Consider the following 19697-nt stretch of genomic DNA (forward strand, 5'->3'; position numbering starts at 1 on the left):
ACACCATAGTTCTGTGCCACCAAGGGAGAGGTAGGAGGTTCTTTAGTGAGATGAAAAATATTCCAGCATTGAGGGGAAATAAGGTAATTGTTCCCATCAAGTACATTTCCTGTTATTAAAATCCAAACCTACTTAGTCTCTGTATAGAATAGCGCTGCCACAGCAAGGTACTAGTATATGCCACACTTTAAGAACATGAGCAATCCCCTGGTTTCAGTGGCCCTACTATGTGCTTAAAGTTCAGCATGTTCTTAAGTTCCTGGCTGAATGGGGGTCTTTTCCCCTGAATTTGGATTTTAGGAAATTTTCTGGACATGAGCATTTGAGGAAATACTTTTTCAGGTTTTGTAAGCCAAGCATCCCTTGGAATTTTCTGGTCTGGTGCTGATCCTGGGCTACTAAATTTATACTTGGCCATGTGTGGGGAGGGGGAAGACAGAGGCATCCACAACCAACCAACCAACCAGTTAAAAATGTCGATGACATCTCATATCTGAGTTCTTGCTGCTGCTCTGCAGGCTGTTGGCTTATCTGGTAGTTACACACGTCCCTTTGATATAATCCTTGGGCCAGTAAAGAGCTGCCTTAGTAGGGAGCGTATTTGAAAAGAAAAGTGTTTATTTAGCTCTTCTAAGATACTAGAACAAACACTGCAGATTTCCTTTAAATGTGTTTCACCTCCCTGGATCACTCTGAAGTCCCAGCTGTGTTCTATAGAATTGTACTTATGAGCAGGGAAGTCACAGTCCATCTAGGTATTGGCTTTCAGAGAAGAACTGATTTCAGAAAACATGAAACCTTGAATTGACTAATTAAAAACAATCTCGGGCAGGGGGTGGAGGAGGTAAAGAATACAGATCGTCCTCTCCTCATATCAGCTGCTAAAACCTGGTTGAGTCTGCTGCAGAGATCTGAAGTTATGTTAATTTTGCTTTTATTAAGAAAACCATCATATCAGATTTTTTTTATGTGCATTTCAGTCCTCCCCAGATTATATCACCTGATTCCAGATGGAGAAATTACGAGTATTAAGATCCATCGTACTAATCCCAAAGAAAGTCTTGCCATTAGAGTTGTGGGAGGTAGCGAGACGCCTTTGGGTCACATCATTATACAACATATCTATCGAGATGGAGTGATTGCCAGAGATGGAAGATTACTGCCAGGAGACATGATACTAAAGGTATGGTACTTGGAAATGCCAGGTAAAGGGTTATCATCTTAACAAAGAACAAGTCAATGTAAATACATAATGCAAGACAGGGAGGTAAGACTTACCTGTTGGTATATATGGAAGCATAATGCAAGACAAGATGTGTGATAAAACTGCAGACCCAACTGCTTAATATGGTTCCTTCTGTCTAGGCCTGTATTAAGTGCTGTCATGTCAAGACACGCTTTCCCAAACTGTGGCCTCAGTGAATAAGGATGGATGAACTGTGTTGCACAAATAAGAACTGATCATAACCATTGCTCAAAACCAGAACCAAACCGATTTTGAAGATTACTGATGGGTTTGCTCCTTTTCCCCGATGTTTCAGGTCAGGCCCCTCAGCTTTTGGGCCTGAGGTGGAAGGACCAAAATGCAATACAAGAAAGTACTCCTGTGCCATTTCTGACCCAGCCAGAATCAGGAAGTACTGTTCAACCTGTTCTATTGACATTTTGAGCCCCACTCTGGATGGAAGGGGCTTAAATTCTCCATTGTTCTGCTCCTTGTTTACTGAATGACTCTATTGCAAAGGGTGTGAAATACACCATTCTGGCTTGATATTTTTCTCAGCTGATAAACTTTAATAGAATTCCACCAGTAGAGAATTTGGCCCTGAAATGCCTGAAGGCCCAGACTAGTGGGTGGTTCATGCCTTCAGTTCCCAGCAATACTGAGAGACTTTCAGCACCTGGCAGGATGAGTCCCTAGTTCTGTCGGTGCTATTTGGTAAGCAGCTCCATCTGTAAACTTGAATAATTAGGTGACATTGGCTGTCAGCTGCTACTTCCACTCCTGTTTCCACAGAAATGGATGACAGGTGGGCAAAAAAAGAGGCCACCTACTCGGAAATAATCCGGTTTGTATATTTCATCTGTGGCTTCAGAACAAAGGCTGCAAGTATCATTCCTCACATTGTGCCTGTGAGCTCAGAGGCCTCAGTGGCTAGTGAAATCAATGGCATTTCAGCTCTTAGAAGAGAAGAGTAATAGCACCTAGCAAAGACACTACCTTCTTCCATGGCCTAGAGGTGTGGTGTTGGTGGAGGCCCTGTATATTTATTCTACAGGAGTCCCACAAATCTAGAACTTCTGACAGCCATGCTAGTGCCTCCTTTTGCTATGTTGGGGCATGAAAAGCCAATAGTTAAGCTAATTTAACCCCCCCTAGACAGTGCTAGAACAATGGAAGAATTCTTCTGTCAACCTAGCTGTTGCCTTCGGTGACAGGAGAACCCCTCCTGCTGCTATAGTGAGTGTCTAGACTGAAGCACAATGGTAATGCAGTTGCAGCTGTGCTGCTGGAATGGTTTAAGTGTAGACATAGCCAAAGTCTATTTTTGTTTTGTTCTGGTCCCCAGCTCAGAGTAGTAGATTTGTCGCATCGATAACAGGTTAGCAGAGTCTGTATAAGTGGCCATGGAATTGGTTTACAAAGCCAAACCAAGCTGAGTTGTATTTGCCTTGGTTGGGATCTTTTTTGTTGCAGTACAGAAACATTTTGAACTACAGGCAGTCCCCGACTTACGTCGGATCCGCACTTACGAACGGGGCTTTCTCGCCCCGGAGCTCGCAGGCAGCGATCCGCCACCTCGACCTCCAGGGCGAGAAAAGCTGCTCCTGGTGTCCCTGGTCTGCTGGAGACCGTCCCCAGCAGACCAGAGACACCGGGAGCAAAGCCGTAGCAGCGGCGGGTTCCCGCGCTTCTGAGGCTTTGCTCGGGCAAAGCCTCAGAGGCGCGGGACCACGCCGCGGCTGCGGCTTCGCTCCCGGTGTCTATGGTCTGCTGGGGACCGTCTCTAGCAGACCAGGGACACCGGGAGCAAAGCCGCAGGCACGGCACCCCGCTGCCGCTGCGGCTTTGCTCCCCGTGTCCCTGGTCTGCTGGGGGGGGGGGGGGGGGGCGCAGCTAGTGTGCCCCCCCCAGCAGACCAGGCTTTTGTTGTGGACCCTGGGGCAGAGCAGCTGGGGCGCTGCCGGTTGGTCCTGCAGCGCCGCTCTGGGCACTACTGGACCAACCCGGCAGCACCCCAGCTGCTCTGCCCCAGGCGTCCTAATTCAGCCGCTGCTGGTCAGTTTCAGCAGCGGCTGAATCAGGACGCCTGGGGCAGAGCAACTGGGGTGCTGCTGGGTTGGTCCAGTAGCGCTGAGGAGCGGTGCTACTGGAGCAACCCAGCAGCACCCCAGCTGCTCTGCCCCAGGCGTCCCCAAGTCAGCCGCTGCTGAAACTGACCAGCGCTGACTACAGGAAGCCCGAGGCAGAGTTGCTCTGCCCCAGGCTTCCTGGAATCAGCACTGATCAGTTTCAGCAGCAGCTGACTTGGGGACGCTTGGGGTTCTTAAGTTGAATCTGTATGTAAGTCAGAACTGGCGGTCAGTTTCAGCAGCGGCTGAATCTGGACGCCAGTTCCGACTTACATACAGATTCAACTTAAGAACAAACCTACAGTCCCTATCTTGTACGTAACCCGGGGACTGCCTGTATTTAAATGGCTTGGCTATTATAATGTAAAATACATAGAGGTTGTTGTCTAGTTTGGTTTTTTTCCTCCAACAATTTAAAAACCTGCAAATATTTTTTTCATTTAGCAAGGGTAAAGTTCAATAGCCATTCAGTTTTACAAAACAAAAATTACACAATTGAATTAAAGTTCTTTGTCTGAAGTCATTTGAAAGAAATATGAATGATTCTACCTAGGAAAAATAGGGAACTATGAAAGATTAATTCCTTGGCTGATGTAAATCAGCATTGTTTTAAGCTGAGATTCTGGACCACAGCAAACTAAAACTACTCAGGACTTTCTCCTCCCCATTTTAATTAGAAGTTTTTTTTTGTGAGGTAGGAAATTGGGGATACAGACTGTCTACTGTCTAACCACAATGGTAATGAAGTAATGAACAAGGACACTGCAGAAAAGGAGTGGGAGTAGGAGGAAGGGTAGCTGGGAAGATGGTTTGAAATCTGAAACCAGTGAAATAAATACACAAAAGGATCTTGGGGCCTGAGGGGGAGGAGCAATAATAAACTGAAAAATAACAGTTATGTCTGGAGACAATTAGAGAGAAGGGGGGAAAGACAGTAAGTGTCTGTATGCTGTGTCCTCTCCTTGGGGGAAGCATACTTAATAATAAAAACTTGGCTCTTGTGTGACACCATTTCAAATACTGCACGTCAGTTAACATGGAAACATCTGTATAAATAGATCAGCTGTCTACAGTGCCAGTTCAGATTATCTGCTTCTTTACGTTGCTGATTTATGGTTCTCTTTTCCAGGTGAATGGCATGGACATCAATAATGTTCCTCACAACTATGCCCTGTCAGTTCTGAAGCAGCCGTGTCAGGTACTCCGACTGACTGTACTCAGAGAGCAGAGGTACCGATCCCGAAACAACGGACTTTCTCCTGATGCTCACTACAGCAGGGATGACAGTTTTCACGTGGTTCTAAACAAAGGTAGCCCAGATGAGTATCTGGGAATAAAACTGGTCCGCAAGGCAGATGAACCTGGGGTATTTATTTTCAACTTGCTGGAAGGAGGTGTGGCTGCCCGCGGTGGACAGCTTCAAGAAAATGACCGAGTGTTAGCTATTAATGGGCATGATCTTCGGTACGGCAGTCCAGAAAATGCAGCCCAGCTGATACAGGTTTGTCATGATGACTTGACCCCCATTTCTGAACTCCATTAACTAGAATGAAAAAGCCCAATTTCTCCATCCAATGCTATGACACTCTGAGCCATATCAAGTTATAGGGTAACTCCATGGGCCAGATTCTGCTGTCACTTAAACCTGTGCAACCCCACTGCCTTTAGGAAGAGTACATGGGTGAAAATGAAAGCAGAATTTTGCTCAGATTGGTGAAGAACTCCATGAAAATAGCAGACATCATCCATGTATACAAGATTATTCAAGAGACCTAGTTATATTTTAAACTAGATTTAATCTCTTTGCGTATTCTGCATGTCAGCAATAGGATTGTTAACTCGTTGGATGCCAGACATGCTGATGTGCTCAGTACTACAACTCTTTGGACAGATAAGGGGCAATGGAAGCACTTAAGGGAAGATTTGTTTAGATTAGATCAATTATTTACATACCGACTAAGAATTAAAAGAGGCAACTATCAAAGGAACTAGGCGCCCCATCAAAATTACCAAACCAAATAGACTTTCAGTTGCCTAAACTCATCTCCCCACTACCAACCTGATTTCTTTCCAAATCCTCTAGACTTTCCACACAGCCATTTGGATTGGTCTTTCTTTGAGACCCAGTCCTTTCCTTTTTCTTTTTGCAGTGTTACCAGCAAAACAACCGAGAGCGATTTACTGTTAAATCTTGCATTTATGATAGAAGCTTCAGAGGGGTAGCCGAGTTAGTCTGTAACAGGAAAAACTTAACAAACAACGAATAGTCTAGTAGCACTTTAAAGACTAACACCACATGTAGATGGTATCATGAGCTTTTCCTCCTTCCCTCCATGTTTTTCCTTCTTTCAATCCCCCCCCCCCCCCCCGGCCTTATTTATTCTTGGATCTGAACTTACACTCTGGTCATCGTTTATGACAGAGTCGCTGTGCTTATTCTGTGTGATGTGGTATAGCATATATGTAAATGGAAGCATTTTACATGTAGAAAGACAAAGACAACAGATCAGGCCAGATTCGCCTCTTTGTCCTTTGCATAAGCCTACTGACTTCAGTAAGGTAACATGGGCTTGGCTGAGAAAAGACTTCAGCTCTGCATATTGTGCATATTATTTTTAACAGGCTTATTTTTAGCATAGATTTATGGGGTCCAGTGATCAGTGTGTATTGAAAATCTCTAGCTGAGCTGGAAAATGTTCATTTACTCAGCTGTTTCTCACTGGGTACAAGTTCCATAGTCAGCCTTCTCTAAGTAGAGTACATTCTAGCTGGGGAATGAGATTCTACACCATCTTGCCTACTGTGAGTTGTTGGAATCCTGACTGAGTCATGCTCTGGTTTTCCTTGTGTAACTTACTAATACAAAAGGGGGGGGGAGTGCTCTCTGGAGAAAGCAACGAATGAAATGGAACCCTCATGAAAATGTGGTGTTCTTGGAACATTTCTTTATGCTTAAAAAACAAAGCAACAATGCTTCATACGCAGAAAACACACACTGCATTTTGGAAAGAGATGGAAAAAATTACTAATGAGACCATTCATGCTAACGTTTAAAAACACAACTAAAGCGCCTACTAGTGCCACAGAATGGGTGTTATTTATATAAATACTTGAAACGTACAGCAGCCTCTGGAGATTTAAGCAACATGCCTATCAAAGACTTTGACTCATGTTTCCAAACAGGCCAGGATTACATTGCATTGATGTGAGCTCCATGAATCATGGTTGCCTAACACTGAATTCCCAGACTGTGTGTCCTTTTTGTCATGTTTTTCATAAATCTCCTTGCTTGTTTCCACATTATTTCAGAGGAGAACGATTATAGAGGCCACAAATGTTTTGCATCTGCTTTTTACACAGCACAATACTTCATCTGCTTTCTCAACCATGCTCCACCTGCCAAGACTCAAATGTAGGACATTTGTTAGATAAGGAACCAAAAAAAAATAATAGCACAGGAAGTTCAAAATATGGGATTAATTTTAAAATATAAATAACCTTAATTAACATTTGTAAAGAATTATATATCACAAGTGATGGGTGGTGATGATTATCCTTTTATTATCTTGTCCTATATCTTTACTTTCCTGACTCATTGCACTGAATAAAACTGAGAGAAAATCAGGTTTCTGTAGAGCCTGATTAGATTTGGCTCCTAAATGATGGATAATTGAGAGAGATCTGACTCATCAGCCCTAGCAGTTAGATATTAGCACATATTAAGTACTTGTTAATCAGTAGATTGGGTGTCTGGCTGTTATAAACTCATCAGTCACAAAAGCTGGAATGGAGAAAACAAGAAGGAAGTAATTAGGGATGTGCATGAATTACAGAACTTGGATTTAGGACTTTGCACATTTTCCCCAACACCCTATGATCAGGATGGATCATCTAGAGGCCTGCAGAAGGAGGATGTGGAGGTGGGAAGAGTAATTGCTGAAGGGCGTGGCAATACAAAAGGGCCCTGAGCTCCTAGCTGCTGCCACTACTGTAACAACTGTGGCAGCTGGAACCCCGGACCCTTTAAATTGCTGCCAGAGCACCCAATGTAGCCTCATCTCAACTGAGGCATCTAGGGGTGGAATATAAAAATAATAAGTTTGACTATTGCAGAGCAGTGCAGTGTAATTAGAGCAGCCCTTTGGCTCCTCTAGTGCAGTGCAGGAGGGAATACACTGTGCAAAGCAGGCCCAGAACGAGGCTAGTGTAACAGTGTTAAGACACCTTGATCCCTGTGTGTGTGTGTGTGTGTGTGTGTGTGTGTGTGTGTGTGTGTGTGTGTGTGTGTGTGTGCGCGCGCGCATGTGCGTGCAGACATGCACCTTGGTTTGTCATTAGAAAGGATCTGACCTTAGTAGTTTCTTTATGCTACAGTTTATGCTCAATACAGAAACAAAGCTAAAAGTAAAATGCATGAATCTTTACATCTTGTCTGGTCATGAATGGCTGTGGAGGAGCTGGGGAAAAACAAGTAACAGAGAGAGCTCAATTGAAACAACAATTTACATACTAATTGTGATAATTTTATCTTAAATTAGGAAAAAGCACTTGTATACAAGGGTCCTACAAAATCTAATAGCCCAGGCCCATAGGAGAATTAGAATCATAGAATACTAGGACTGGAAGGGACCTTGAGAGGTCATCGAGTCCAGTCCTCTGCCCTCGTGGCAGGACCCAGTACTTTCTAGACCATCCATGATAGACGTGTATCTAATCTACTCTTAAATATCTCCAGAGATGGAGATTCCACAACCTCCCTGGGCAATTCTTTCTGTGGGAAATTGTGGGGCTTTAGTTCCTAGTGAACAAATGTCCACATCACAAAAAACAACCATGCCATTCATTTTCAGCCTTGTTAATGAGGCCAAGACTACACACACACACATCTGTTTGTCTTCTCCATGTTAAGGTTGGGATACTGGTGAAGCAACATGCACCACTGCCACATGCAGTGTACCCATTCCAACTGATCTATCTAGACTCTACACAGCATATGGGCATTGTGAATTAATCTTTCCCTGTCTGGTTCTCAGTTCTGTGTTTGGTCCATGCTGCCTCCTCATTACCCTAATCTGTTAAGATTATATTGTTCAAAATAGTAGCATGGCCCCTTTTCTAAGTAAAACTACATGAATGATGTTCGCCATACTACTGAATGAAATCCTGCCACTGGCCCCCTCAGATGAGCATTCCATCATAAGCAGCATTGCCTCCACAGTCTCCATTGACCAGTAATAGGCCTAGTTTTATACCTGTGAGGTAACCACGAGACACTACTTAGCTGTGCTAATGTACACCAGTGAATAGAATAAATGTCTAAAAGCAAGAACTGTGCAGGATTATCGTGTGGTCAGATTGTTAATTCAAGGGAAATTCTAAATGCATGAAAATAGTCTTTAGGGCATGTTTACACTAGGAAATTATTTTGAAATGAAATAACTCCCAAAATTACTATTTCAAAATAGTGTGTCCACACTAGACAGAAGCCTTGAAATTAGTCCAAGGCAGGTTCCCTTAATGTGTCAACTTAGAGCCCCAGGAAGCACTGGGGAGTAATTCCTTTGACTCTGGGGAGGAGTTATTTCAAAATAGCAGCAGTACAGTGTCTGTACTAACACTATTTTGATATAACTATTTCAAAATAAGTGTTGTTCCTCATGCAAAACAGGAGTTGTTATTCCGAAATAACCAGTCCCTTATTTTGAAATAACAAGCTTGGTAGTGTGGACATTCCGCTTTGTTATTTCAAAATAAGGGCGGTTATTTCAAAATAACTCCTTAGTGTAGGCCAGGGCTTAGAGGATTAACTTAAATTGTGCACTCTTTGTTGTACTGAGTTGAACTTAAATTACTGTTTTCTCTTGTGACAAGCTGATAAGAAGGGTGGAGGCACAGGAAAGATTTGCCCTTCAATTCACCAAAATACCACAAAAGAAAATGAAAATAACAGCGAGCTTACCTAAGACCTGGACTTTGTGAATTTCTAGCACTGAAAAGATTGGTTTTGTAGCTGCCGAACAGCAGGATTTACATCTGTGTCTTGTCATATAGGCCAGTGAGAAGCGGGTTCACTTTATTGTGTCACGGCAGGCCAGACGGCAGACCCCTGACATCTTACAGGAGGCTGGGTGGAATTACAGCAGCAGCCATCAGCAGTGCCCATCGGAAAGAAACTATTCTAACAAGGTAAGGCCTAGATCTATTCTTATATTTACTGTTCTGTGGGAAAGAGAAGGTTGGCTAGCATTTTGTTGTCTCTAGACCCTGCCACCAGAAGAAGCACATCTTATTTTGCGGTATAAATGTGAAAATAGAGATCGTCTTTATTTAAAGCCTCATAAGTGCTTCTATCTTGACTCCATTTGGAAGGATGGGGAGAGAGAGAGGAAACTGTAGGATAATAATGAGATAAACGTTTTATACATGCACACTGTACCCTAGACAAACCTGCCTCCAGCCCTGAGCCAACAAAATATAATACATTCTAAAAAAGATAGGTTTATCTGCACTTACTGCATCTGGAACAAAGCATGAAGGCAAGAAGCATGCATAGACTGGCTGAGATATTCCCATCAGCTGGGTGTTGATTACTATTACTGGTACTCTATCATTTATTTTTTAGGATAGGTGTTGTTATGATTGGACCTTCAGTATTTTTGCCAAATTCAGAGCCAGCTTGCAAGCTTTACATGTTCATTGATAGCAGTAGATTTATTTCTCCACATCCTTGTGCCTTGGCATCATTTACAGCCAGGCCCACCAATGAGCCTGAGCCCTGGACACTTTAAATCACCTCTGGAGTGCTGTGCGCTCTGAAGAGGGCTGAGGGCTGCCTGGGGGGGATGACATGGCACACGCCAGGCTGGCTGCCCCAAGTCGGAACCACACCCCACCCCCGCGCACGCGCACACACACACACTTTGCCTGGAGGAGATTGATGCCACCCGTTTACAGCTGCAGAAAGTAGCTGTATGATGCTACCGTTCCAATCTGGTATCATCTTGCATAAATACAAATTAGAGAGCAGAAAGGGCAGGCCATGAAATACCTGACCAAACGGGGCCTGCACAGTCTGTATGGCTGCACAGAATTTGGCCCTGATTCCTTTTATGATGTTGTTTACCCAGCACTCTTCCATCTTCCTCTTGTACCAGGGGGCTTGCCTCGTACACGACTCACAATGTAATAACAGTAAATGAGTGCAGTTAAACCCCCCTCCCTCAATATAATTCAAAAGCAATAAATAGAACCAATCTCAGAACTAGAAACAACAACAAAAATGTTTTAAAAAGCAAAAGGGAAAAGGAACTGAAAGCAGGATGAGAGTGGGAGGGAGGAGGAGAGGGGAGGAAGAATGGGTCTGCATATGATCCCAGCTAGGGTCACTGTACAAACAGCAATCAACCCAAACAGAGCCTTGTAAAAAGAGAATATTTTCAGGTATTATTAACATGAAACTGTTCGGTGCATACAGTGCACAGTATGCAATTCATGGCAGATGAGTTTATTTTAGATGAGATTCTGCTCACATTGTAATTGAGAAGGACTGGCTCAGCAGCTAGTGCACTGGGGCGGGATTCAGTAGATCTGGGTTCTAGTTTTGTTGCTGCTTTTGTATGGTGTAGGGAAAATCTATGCTTCTGCTTCACTGTCTTTAGAATCATTGCTTGGACTGTTGTAAGCCATTTGACTTGGGACAATATTTTGATTAACAAACTAGAACAGTATACATGAACATGACCCATTAAGTATACTAAAAACTGGCTAACTGATAGGTCACAATGTAATTGTAAATGGGAAATCCTCATCAAATGGGTGTGTTTCAATAGGGTCCCACAGGGATAGGTTCTTGGCCCTTTGCTATTTACATTTTTATTGGTGTCTTGGAAGAAGAAAACCATCACTGTTAAAGTTTGCAGATGCAGAAGTTGGGAGAGTGATAAAGTCTCTGATACAGGGTAATCTGCATTGCTTGGTAAACTGGGTTCAAGCAAGCAATATGCACTTCAAATATAAAAATATACACCTGGGAAATGTAAGACTGTGAGGCACACTTAAAGGATGGGGGACTCTATCTATCATGACTGCTCAGTCTCTTTCAGAATCACTGCTTCCCAGAATAATCAGCCAAACACGAACTGCCAATGCAACAGCGTGCCCAAAAGAGCTATGTGATCCTGGGATGCATAAGCAGGAGAATATTGAGCAGGAATAGAGAGGTTATTTTACCTCTGTAATTGGTACTGGTGCAACCGCTGCTGGAATAGTGTGTCGGGTTCTGATGCCCAAAATTCAAGAAGGGTGTTGATTGGCAAGGATTCAGGAAGAGCCACAAAAATGAACAAACTATTAGAAATGTTGCCTTTTAGTGGTAGACTAAAAAACTCAATCTACTTAGCGTAACTAAGAGTAGGTTTAGGGTTGATTTGATCACAGTCTATAAGTATCTATGTGGACAACAAATCATTAATAATGGGCTCTTCAGTCTAGCAGATAAAGGTGTAATGCCATCCAATGGCAGGAAGATGAAGCCCGGGGGCAGACTGGCCCAGTGGGACGCCAGGAATTTCCTGGTGGGCTGTCCTCCGAAGGGCCGGCCGAAGGGCCGGCTGGAGGCTGCTAGAGGAGGAGGGGGATTGTGATAGGGCACCGCAGCCCCGCACTTTAAATTCCCCGGTGCCGCGCGCCAGCCATATACAGTGCCCTGTGGGGACGAGGGAGCGCATGCGCAGTGTGCTCAAATGCCACGCAACAGGTGAGAGTGGAGACGCCTAGGCGTGGTGTGACGTCACGGCCCGGGACTCTAAAAGTGCTCGGCCCAGAGTTGCACTGTGCGGCCCAGCATGTGGTCTGGAGCCCCGGAAGCATCTGGGGCCCGATCACAGATTCTAGCCCCGCAAACTGGAAGGCAGAAGGTAGGTGGGTGGGGGGGGGGGAGTGGAATAGGAGGAAGGGGTGGGAAAGGAAGAGGCTTGTGCTGAGTGGAAGGGGGCAGGACAGGAGAAGAAAGGGGAAGGCACCAAGGGACAGGGTGGAGGAGAGACAAATGCCAGGGGGCCAAGTGCAGACAATGAGGAAAAGGACAGGAAGGGAGGTGTCAGTGGGATGGGGGACAGGGTGATGCTGGGAGAGGAGAGGGGAAGGGCATTGGGGAGGTACTGGGATAAGGCTTGAAAGAAGGGGTGAGCATGAGGAAGGCCAGGATGGAGCAAGTTGTATAAGGGGAACTGGGAACAAAGAGTGGTGAGGGGGTTGGCATCAGGGAAAAAGAAGGCAAAGAGGGCGGGGCAGTGAGGGAAGGGGGAGGCACTAGGAGGATGCAGGGGTAAGGGAAGGTGCAGGTGCCAGGGGATTCCGGGGTGAAGCAGAAGGGCAGACACCTGCAGGGGAGGGATCAGGACCAGAGGAGAGAGGCAGGGAAGATGTGTAGAGGAAGGTGTTAGGAGAGAGGATGAGGCATAGCTCACATGATCAGAGTGAGGCTACTGGAGGAGTGGGCACGGGGGGAAGAGAAGGGCTAGTAGAAGGGGGCAGGTCTCAGGAGGACTGAGGGCAGTGAGAAGGGCAGGAGTCCAAGTCAGGACAGCAGAGGAGGGTGAGGAGTTGGGGGGGGGGGGCAGCAGGCACCAGGGAAGCAGATGGAGCAAGGGGAGGAGACATGGCAGCAGAGGGAAAGGATAGAGGTTTATAAGATATTTATTAATAACTTGGATGCCACAGTGGCACATCCAAACAAGCCACATGAACTCAGTACTGGTGCACAACACAAAATTCATTCTGCTCATGGGAGGAAACTCTTGGAGGGAACACTTCCCCCAGCCTCTCCGCCCCTGAGTTAACGTCACACACGTTGGGTTAATGCAATTGCAGGATAATTGCAGGAGGTGGGTTTGGTGGGGGCCAAACTAGTCCCTATTGGTATGAGGATAGTGGGAAAAATCCTTAGAGGGGTCACATGACACCTTTTACTTCTGGTCATGTGTTCATCTTGCCCCGAAAGTGTTACCTCCAGAGGCCTGGCTAATGGGGGTGTGGCTAATGGGGGTCAGGGGCATGGTTAATAGGGGTCAGGGTTGCGGCTAATGGGGGTCAAAGAGTAAAATTTTAAAAAAAATTTGATGTGAAAAAGTGGGCTGTTCTCAACCCATTTCCAGGGCCTATTTTGATTGCCAGTCCGCCCCTGGATGAAAGTAGACAAAGGCGTAAACATTTGTATGAGTACTTAACCATTGGAACAATTTACCAAGATCAGTGGTGGAGTCTCTATCATTGACAATTTTCCAGCCTGGCTGTGTTTCTAAAAGAGCTGCCCTAGGAATTATTGTGGGGAAGTTCTGTGACCTGTGTTATACAAGATGTCAGACTAGCTTTAGAGTCTAAGAATGTGTGAAAATGAGGCTAATGATCTCCTTTGTAAAATGCTGTGGGATCTATGTAGGAAAATGACAAAAGAACAAGCATACAGTTTCCATGAAGGGGACAGTAGTGTGTGCATTATTCAGCATATCCTCCACCTGGAAGCCAGGCAGACAGAATACTTCATTTTGAAAGTGCAGTACAGAGAAAGCAGAGTCCCAGATACTGTACATACACCACTCAAATTAGGTGTGGGAAGACATGGGGAAAAGCAGATATCAAGGGAGAGCATGTTCCACAATCTGGGGTCCTCCACAGCCAAGGTGCAATTCCCTGCCAAACAACAGTGAACTGTATAGAATCACAGAGCTGGAAGAGACCTCAAGAGGTCATCAAGTCCAGCCCCCTGCTCTAGGCAGGACCAATCCCAACTAAATCAACCTAACTAGGGCTTTGTCAAGCCGAGACTTAAACACCTCTAGGGATGGAGATTCCACCACCTCCCTAGGTAACCCATTCCAGTGCTTCACCACCCTCCTAGCGAAATAGTTTTTCCTAATATCCAACCTAGACCTCCCCCACTGTAACTTGAGACCATTGCTCCTTGTTCTGCCATCTGTCACTACTGAGAACAGCCTCTCTCCATCCTCTTTGGAACCTCCCTCCAGGAAGTTGAAGGCTGCTATCAAATGCCCCCTCACTCTTCGCTTCTGCAGACTAAACAAACCCAAATCCTTCAGCCTCTCCTCATAGGTCATGCACTCCAACCCCCTAATAGTTTTGGTTGCCCTGCACTAAACCCTCTCCAATGCATCTACATCCTTTCTATAGTGGTGCTCTTGTGCATTTCAAAGCGAAAGCACTCGTGTGGAGCCCAGAGTCAGCGGGACTTCCTGCTGGCCTTGGGCTGCACCTGGTTGCCTGCTTTGAAATTTACAAAAATCTCCAGCGGGGTCTCTTGTGGATTTCAAAGCAGAAGTGCCCTCAGAGTCTCCTGCTGACCCCGGGCTTCAATGTGCGCTGCCACTTTGAAATACCATTTGGAGCCTGGAGTCAGCTGGGGATTCCCCAGCTGTCCTTGGGCTCTGCGCAGCATTTCTGCAGAATCCGGGGTCAGCTGGGGGGTCGCCAGCTGATCCCAGGATCCACTCCACATTTCAAAGCAGCAGCCCCGCACAGAGCTCAGAATCAGATGAGGACTTCCCAGCTGGCTCAGGGTTCCATGGAAATGCCGCAGGGAGCCTGGGGTCAGCTACGGAGTCCCCAGCTGCCCCTGGGCTTCACACAGCGCTGCTGCTTTGAAATGCCACTGTGGCATTTCAAAGGGGCAGCGCCGCACAGAGCCTGGGATCAGCTGTGCGGTACTGCCCCTTTGAAGTACCCTTTGGGGGGATGGAATCGACTAGTCGATTTGACTATCTGATAAGCATTTGCTTATAGGATAGTCAACTAGTCCTTAACATCCTTAGTAGATATAAGAGGTGGGGAAGGCATTTCCTTCCCAAACTGCCAGGCATGGCATTGTTCCTGGGCTGCCCCTAGGACAGGGCTCTGCGGCTGCCCTGCTGCTGATGCTCTGGGACTAGGTCTGCGGGGACAGGGCTTTCCGGTCCCACTGCTGCCCCATTTGGCCGGGGCTCTCTGGTTTTCTGGCTGGCTCATACTCCCAGGTGCTGGAGCTCTCTGATCGTGAAACATCTGTGGTCCTGCCAGACCACGGATGTTGCCAGAACAGAGTTCTGGATTTAAGAGGCTCAGCCTGTTCAAGTTGATTTTGGGGAGCTACATTGACTTGCGAGGTTTAGGGAGTTGTGTTTGCATTGTGTCTATTGCACGGAGCTGGCTATTTTGTTGCACAGGCTGTGGAGATAAGGGAATTCCTGATCCACTTTAGGAATCCCCAACAAGGTGTCTGGAGCAACCACAGAAAAAAAATCAGTAGGTACACCAGCAGCCATACTCCCACAATTCCTTCAGCTCCTCTTGCCCCCTGGTGGCCTCACTCATCAATTCCTCCCCCACACTTCTGCAGCATGCAGAGGCATATGGTGCACATTAATTGATCATGCCAGACCCTGCTTGTGTGTACTTTAACATAGTACTGAAACAGGCACTGAGGCCACTGACAAGGAAGAGTGAAGTCTGCTCTACAGCCTTACCAGAGAGCCTCTGGGATGGATTTTGCAGTGGTGTACTCTGTCTTTAACTCGCTGTTGTATTGTTGTTTGACTTTTGTCAGGCACATGCGAGTGTTGTTCTGGATTTGTCTCAGTATTTGCCAGATACTTTTCACTAAATACCTTCTTTTTTTTTCACTGTACTCTTTCATAGTTCACTCTCTTTAAAATTAGGCTGCATGGTCTGCATAGTCTTAGTTTTCTTTAAACCAGACCTTAATGCAGGGATTAAGCTTGCTAGCCCAGTGTTAGTGTAGTCTTGTAGTACAGTATGTACTCTTGCTAAGATCTAATGAACATCATCTTGGCCATCTTTCCAAGTGAAAGCAATTTCCTCTGGGTGTGTAGCTGAGTGAATCTTATATCTGGCTTCGTCAGTGAGATTGTTAAATTAAATATGGCTAATAGAGAAACTGCTAATTAACATAACCTGGTGTTATTAATTTGAAGTTTATGGAATAGATAATTCATCCTTGGGAAAAGTGGAATTTTTTAATATCACTGGTACCCTTTTTTAATTCTCTGAGAGAACCAATTCTGATTCTATAACATGGATGTAAATGTGTGCTGGAATTTGCTTTTGAGTTTCCAGTGTATTCAGTGCCAAGCATAAACTCCAGACTGCAGTTATTTGTTATTGTATAATGAGTCAGGAATCTCTTTTGGCCATGTCACTGCCCTCATGACATCCTGCCTCCATCTGGAAAGAGCAGAAAAGAGGTTTTCTTTCAAGCAGATGCCAATAGTAAACAGTACAGCCAGCGGAGCAGTGAAGAAGTAGCAAGACAATCTGTACTGAATACATCCTCTGTAGTGGTGGCGGGAGTGCATTTTACATGCAGTGTGGTGTACAATTGGTCATAGGCAAGGTTCTTAGTAAGCTATCCTTCCATGTATGAGGAACAAAGAAATGTAAAACAGGAGTTGCTGCTGCGGCTGAGACTTGAATAGAAAAGATGTCAGAAACACTCTCCTGAACTACAGAGGAATCTGTTGAACAGGATTTGTATTTATATAAATAGAGCCAGATCCTGCTCCTTTGAAGTCATTGGGAGTTTTGCCATTAACATCAATGGAGATGCAGTCCTAGGCACTAAAATAGCACTTGATAATTATTGCAACTATTTCTTCTACCTGTATTGATTGTTTATAACAAGTCGTCCAGTCCTTAAAGACTGACCCCATTGACCTTGATGCTCAGGCACATAATGTTGTGTAGCTGTATGAGTGGGTTAGCCTGTAGGTAATATATATTTTCCAAGCAGCTGCAGCTGTGTCCCTTGCCTCTGAGACACGCGTCATGACTTTGAGGTTGTGATAATTTGCTGTAAATATTTATTTTACAGTAAACTTTAAAAAAGGAACAAGCTATATGTTTTCCCTGTCATGGCCCACAAGGTCATCTCAAAGTGATGGAGAAGGGTAGTTGTTTAGAAAAGAATGTATTGAAATGCATTTGCTAATAAACATTGCCTTTTAACTGGTTTACTCATCAGCAATACCTCCAAGAGAGCACTCCATGTATTTATTAAAAAGGCTTTAATTTCCTTTTATCACTATCCTCCCCTCATTTGAGAATTCACAATTCCCATCCATCTATATGATCATTTTAAAAACAAGATGTTACAAGGAATCTTCAAAGGGAAGCTGATTGTTGGATTGTGCGTGCGCGCGCGTGTGTGTGCACATGCTCAGAAAAGCAGTGCTTCTGTCATTTTTCATTGAAAAGTAACATGATTTTTTGTTCCTGAGCATAACTATTAAATGCTGATAGTGTCTGCACGGTTTCCTCAGAAATATGGCTTAAACAGCCTACTTTTATCAGTAACATTCTTGATGTCTGAGACAGAACGGGCAACGAATAGCTAACAAGCATGCTCTGAATCAGAGGGTATAATTTTAAGTGGTTTTCATATTTTGTTACAAAATAAAAACTGCCCTTGAAAAGGGCTATCTCATTTAAATCAATCTGTTCTCAAGGTGGAAAAGGCCATTTTTTAATATGTAAATTGGTAAAACAAAGAAAAATTAGGTTTATTTTTTGAGTAAAGGTCGGATTACAACAATTTGACGCATTTGTGTAAAAATATTAATTTTGAAACAATAGACATTATTTTGCAGGAATGAAACTGCTTAAAACAGAATAATGACTATTTTTTGTGAAAAACCATATAGAAAAAATGTTGATTTCACGTAGTTGTGCTGTAGGATCTTTGGAAGTCTTCAGCTGTTCTCAAATGACAATAGCTAGTCTTCTTATAGCGGTTCTGACTCTGTGTTCTATCTCAGGTCAGCAGTTATGTGGTATGCTACCTTTGCAATTCATGACATAAGAAGGAACCCATTTAGATGGTGTTAATAACTTTATTCACTGAAGTGTTATGGAATGTCAGGATTTTGATATTTTCTGCTTATTTTCTAAAATATCCAGAAGTCTTTTGCTGAACAGTGCCGTTGTTCCCTCTTCTTACTTTCCCGCTTCTTTTTCCTTGAAGTTTACTGTAGCCATTGCCTGATTAGCCATACTTTTGAGTGTTCTTCTCACTGTGCTATTGAGCTAGAACTTGAAATGGGATTTCTTGGTTGAATCCTGGATTTCTAGGTTGGAATTAACACAGCCCCGAATGAGACTGATAGATTTTTTTTTTTTTTTGCATATCTCAGATGTGATACGACACTCATGAATGATGAGATCTTTTTTTCACGTTATAAAAAGCAGTTAACCTTGAAGCACATGTATTGTATTTTTATATTAAAACTTAACTGTTTTGTGTCAGTTCTGCTCCAGAAGCTGGAACCTTTAGAAAGTAATTGCATAACATAACATGAATTCTTTAGGGAAGTTAAGTTAAAAGTAAGGTTTAAATCCAGATTCATTTGGAGAAAAATCCATGTCCATGTTATAAGCACAAATTTTTAGCAGGGACTAAAGTACTTTGAACTATTCCCACGTTCTCACTGAGGAGAGAAATTCTATTGGACTACTAGAACGGCTTCTCCTGCCTGTATTACATTTTAGAACCTATATTACCTTTTGATCCTTCAGCATCTGTTGGTGTGTGTTGATTTGTCTGACCTTTATTCATAAATAGGGTGACAGTCCCTTATTTAAGACCTCCTCCCAGTGTCCTTTTTAAAAAAAGGCACATTATCCTGTATTTCTCCTGCAGCAGGGTTGGGAGTGGGGCATGGAGAGGAACCGCCAGTGCTCAGGGCTTCAGCTGCTGAAGCCCCAAGCACCAGCGGTTCCTTTTACTGTTGCAGGGCTGAAGCCCTGAGTGCCAGCCCTTCTCATCCCCACCCTGAATTTCAGCCCTGCAGAGGGGCAGGGTGGGTGGGGAGCTGCCGGCACTCAGAGCTTCAGCCACTGGAGCTCCCAGTGCTAGCGGCTCCTCTCTCGCTTCCCTCCCAATGTGGGTATGAAGCCCCGAGCACTAGCAGATTTCCCCCCTCACCCCCCTTTGGACTGAAGCCCTGAGCACAGGCAGGCCTCCCCCCTCGCCCCCCCCCCCCCCGCTTGGTATCCCATATTTGGCATAGGGAAATATGGTCATGCTATTCATAAAGTACAAACAAACTAACTACATTATTCGTGAAGGAAGTTCAGCTTTTCTTCTTTGTTAAATGTGTGTGACAGTTTTCAAATTTGGATGCCTGAAGTTAGGCACTCAAATCTAAATTGAGACATCTGAATAAGGGGCCTGATTTTCAGAGGTGCTAAACACCCAACATTTTTAGTAGTGTCTAATCCCTGGTTACTTTCTAAATTAAAAATTAGGCCACTTATTTAGCTGTCTGAGTGCCCTGTTT

General features: G+C 44.5%; 1 protein-coding gene across 4 annotated transcripts in view; it reads left to right on the forward strand.

Moving 5' to 3' along the window:
• The window catches only part of LNX1 (ligand of numb-protein X 1), a 111474-nt gene that overhangs the window by 75833 nt on the left and 15944 nt on the right, over nt 1-19697 (forward strand). For 3 of the 4 annotated variants that reach the window (XM_006113478.2, XM_075930415.1, XM_006113479.4), the window contains 3 exons: nt 981-1183; nt 4484-4855; nt 9406-9540. In XM_006113478.2, coding sequence (XP_006113540.2) covers nt 981-1183; nt 4484-4855; nt 9406-9540 — 710 coding nt within the window. The remainder of the gene's footprint in view (nt 1-980; nt 1184-4483; nt 4856-9405; nt 9541-19697) is intronic. The other variant, XM_075930416.1, reaches the window with a different exon arrangement.

This window comes from Pelodiscus sinensis, chromosome 5 (assembly GCF_049634645.1).
Source record: "Pelodiscus sinensis isolate JC-2024 chromosome 5, ASM4963464v1, whole genome shotgun sequence".
NCBI classification, from domain to species: Eukaryota; Metazoa; Chordata; order Testudines; family Trionychidae; genus Pelodiscus; species Pelodiscus sinensis.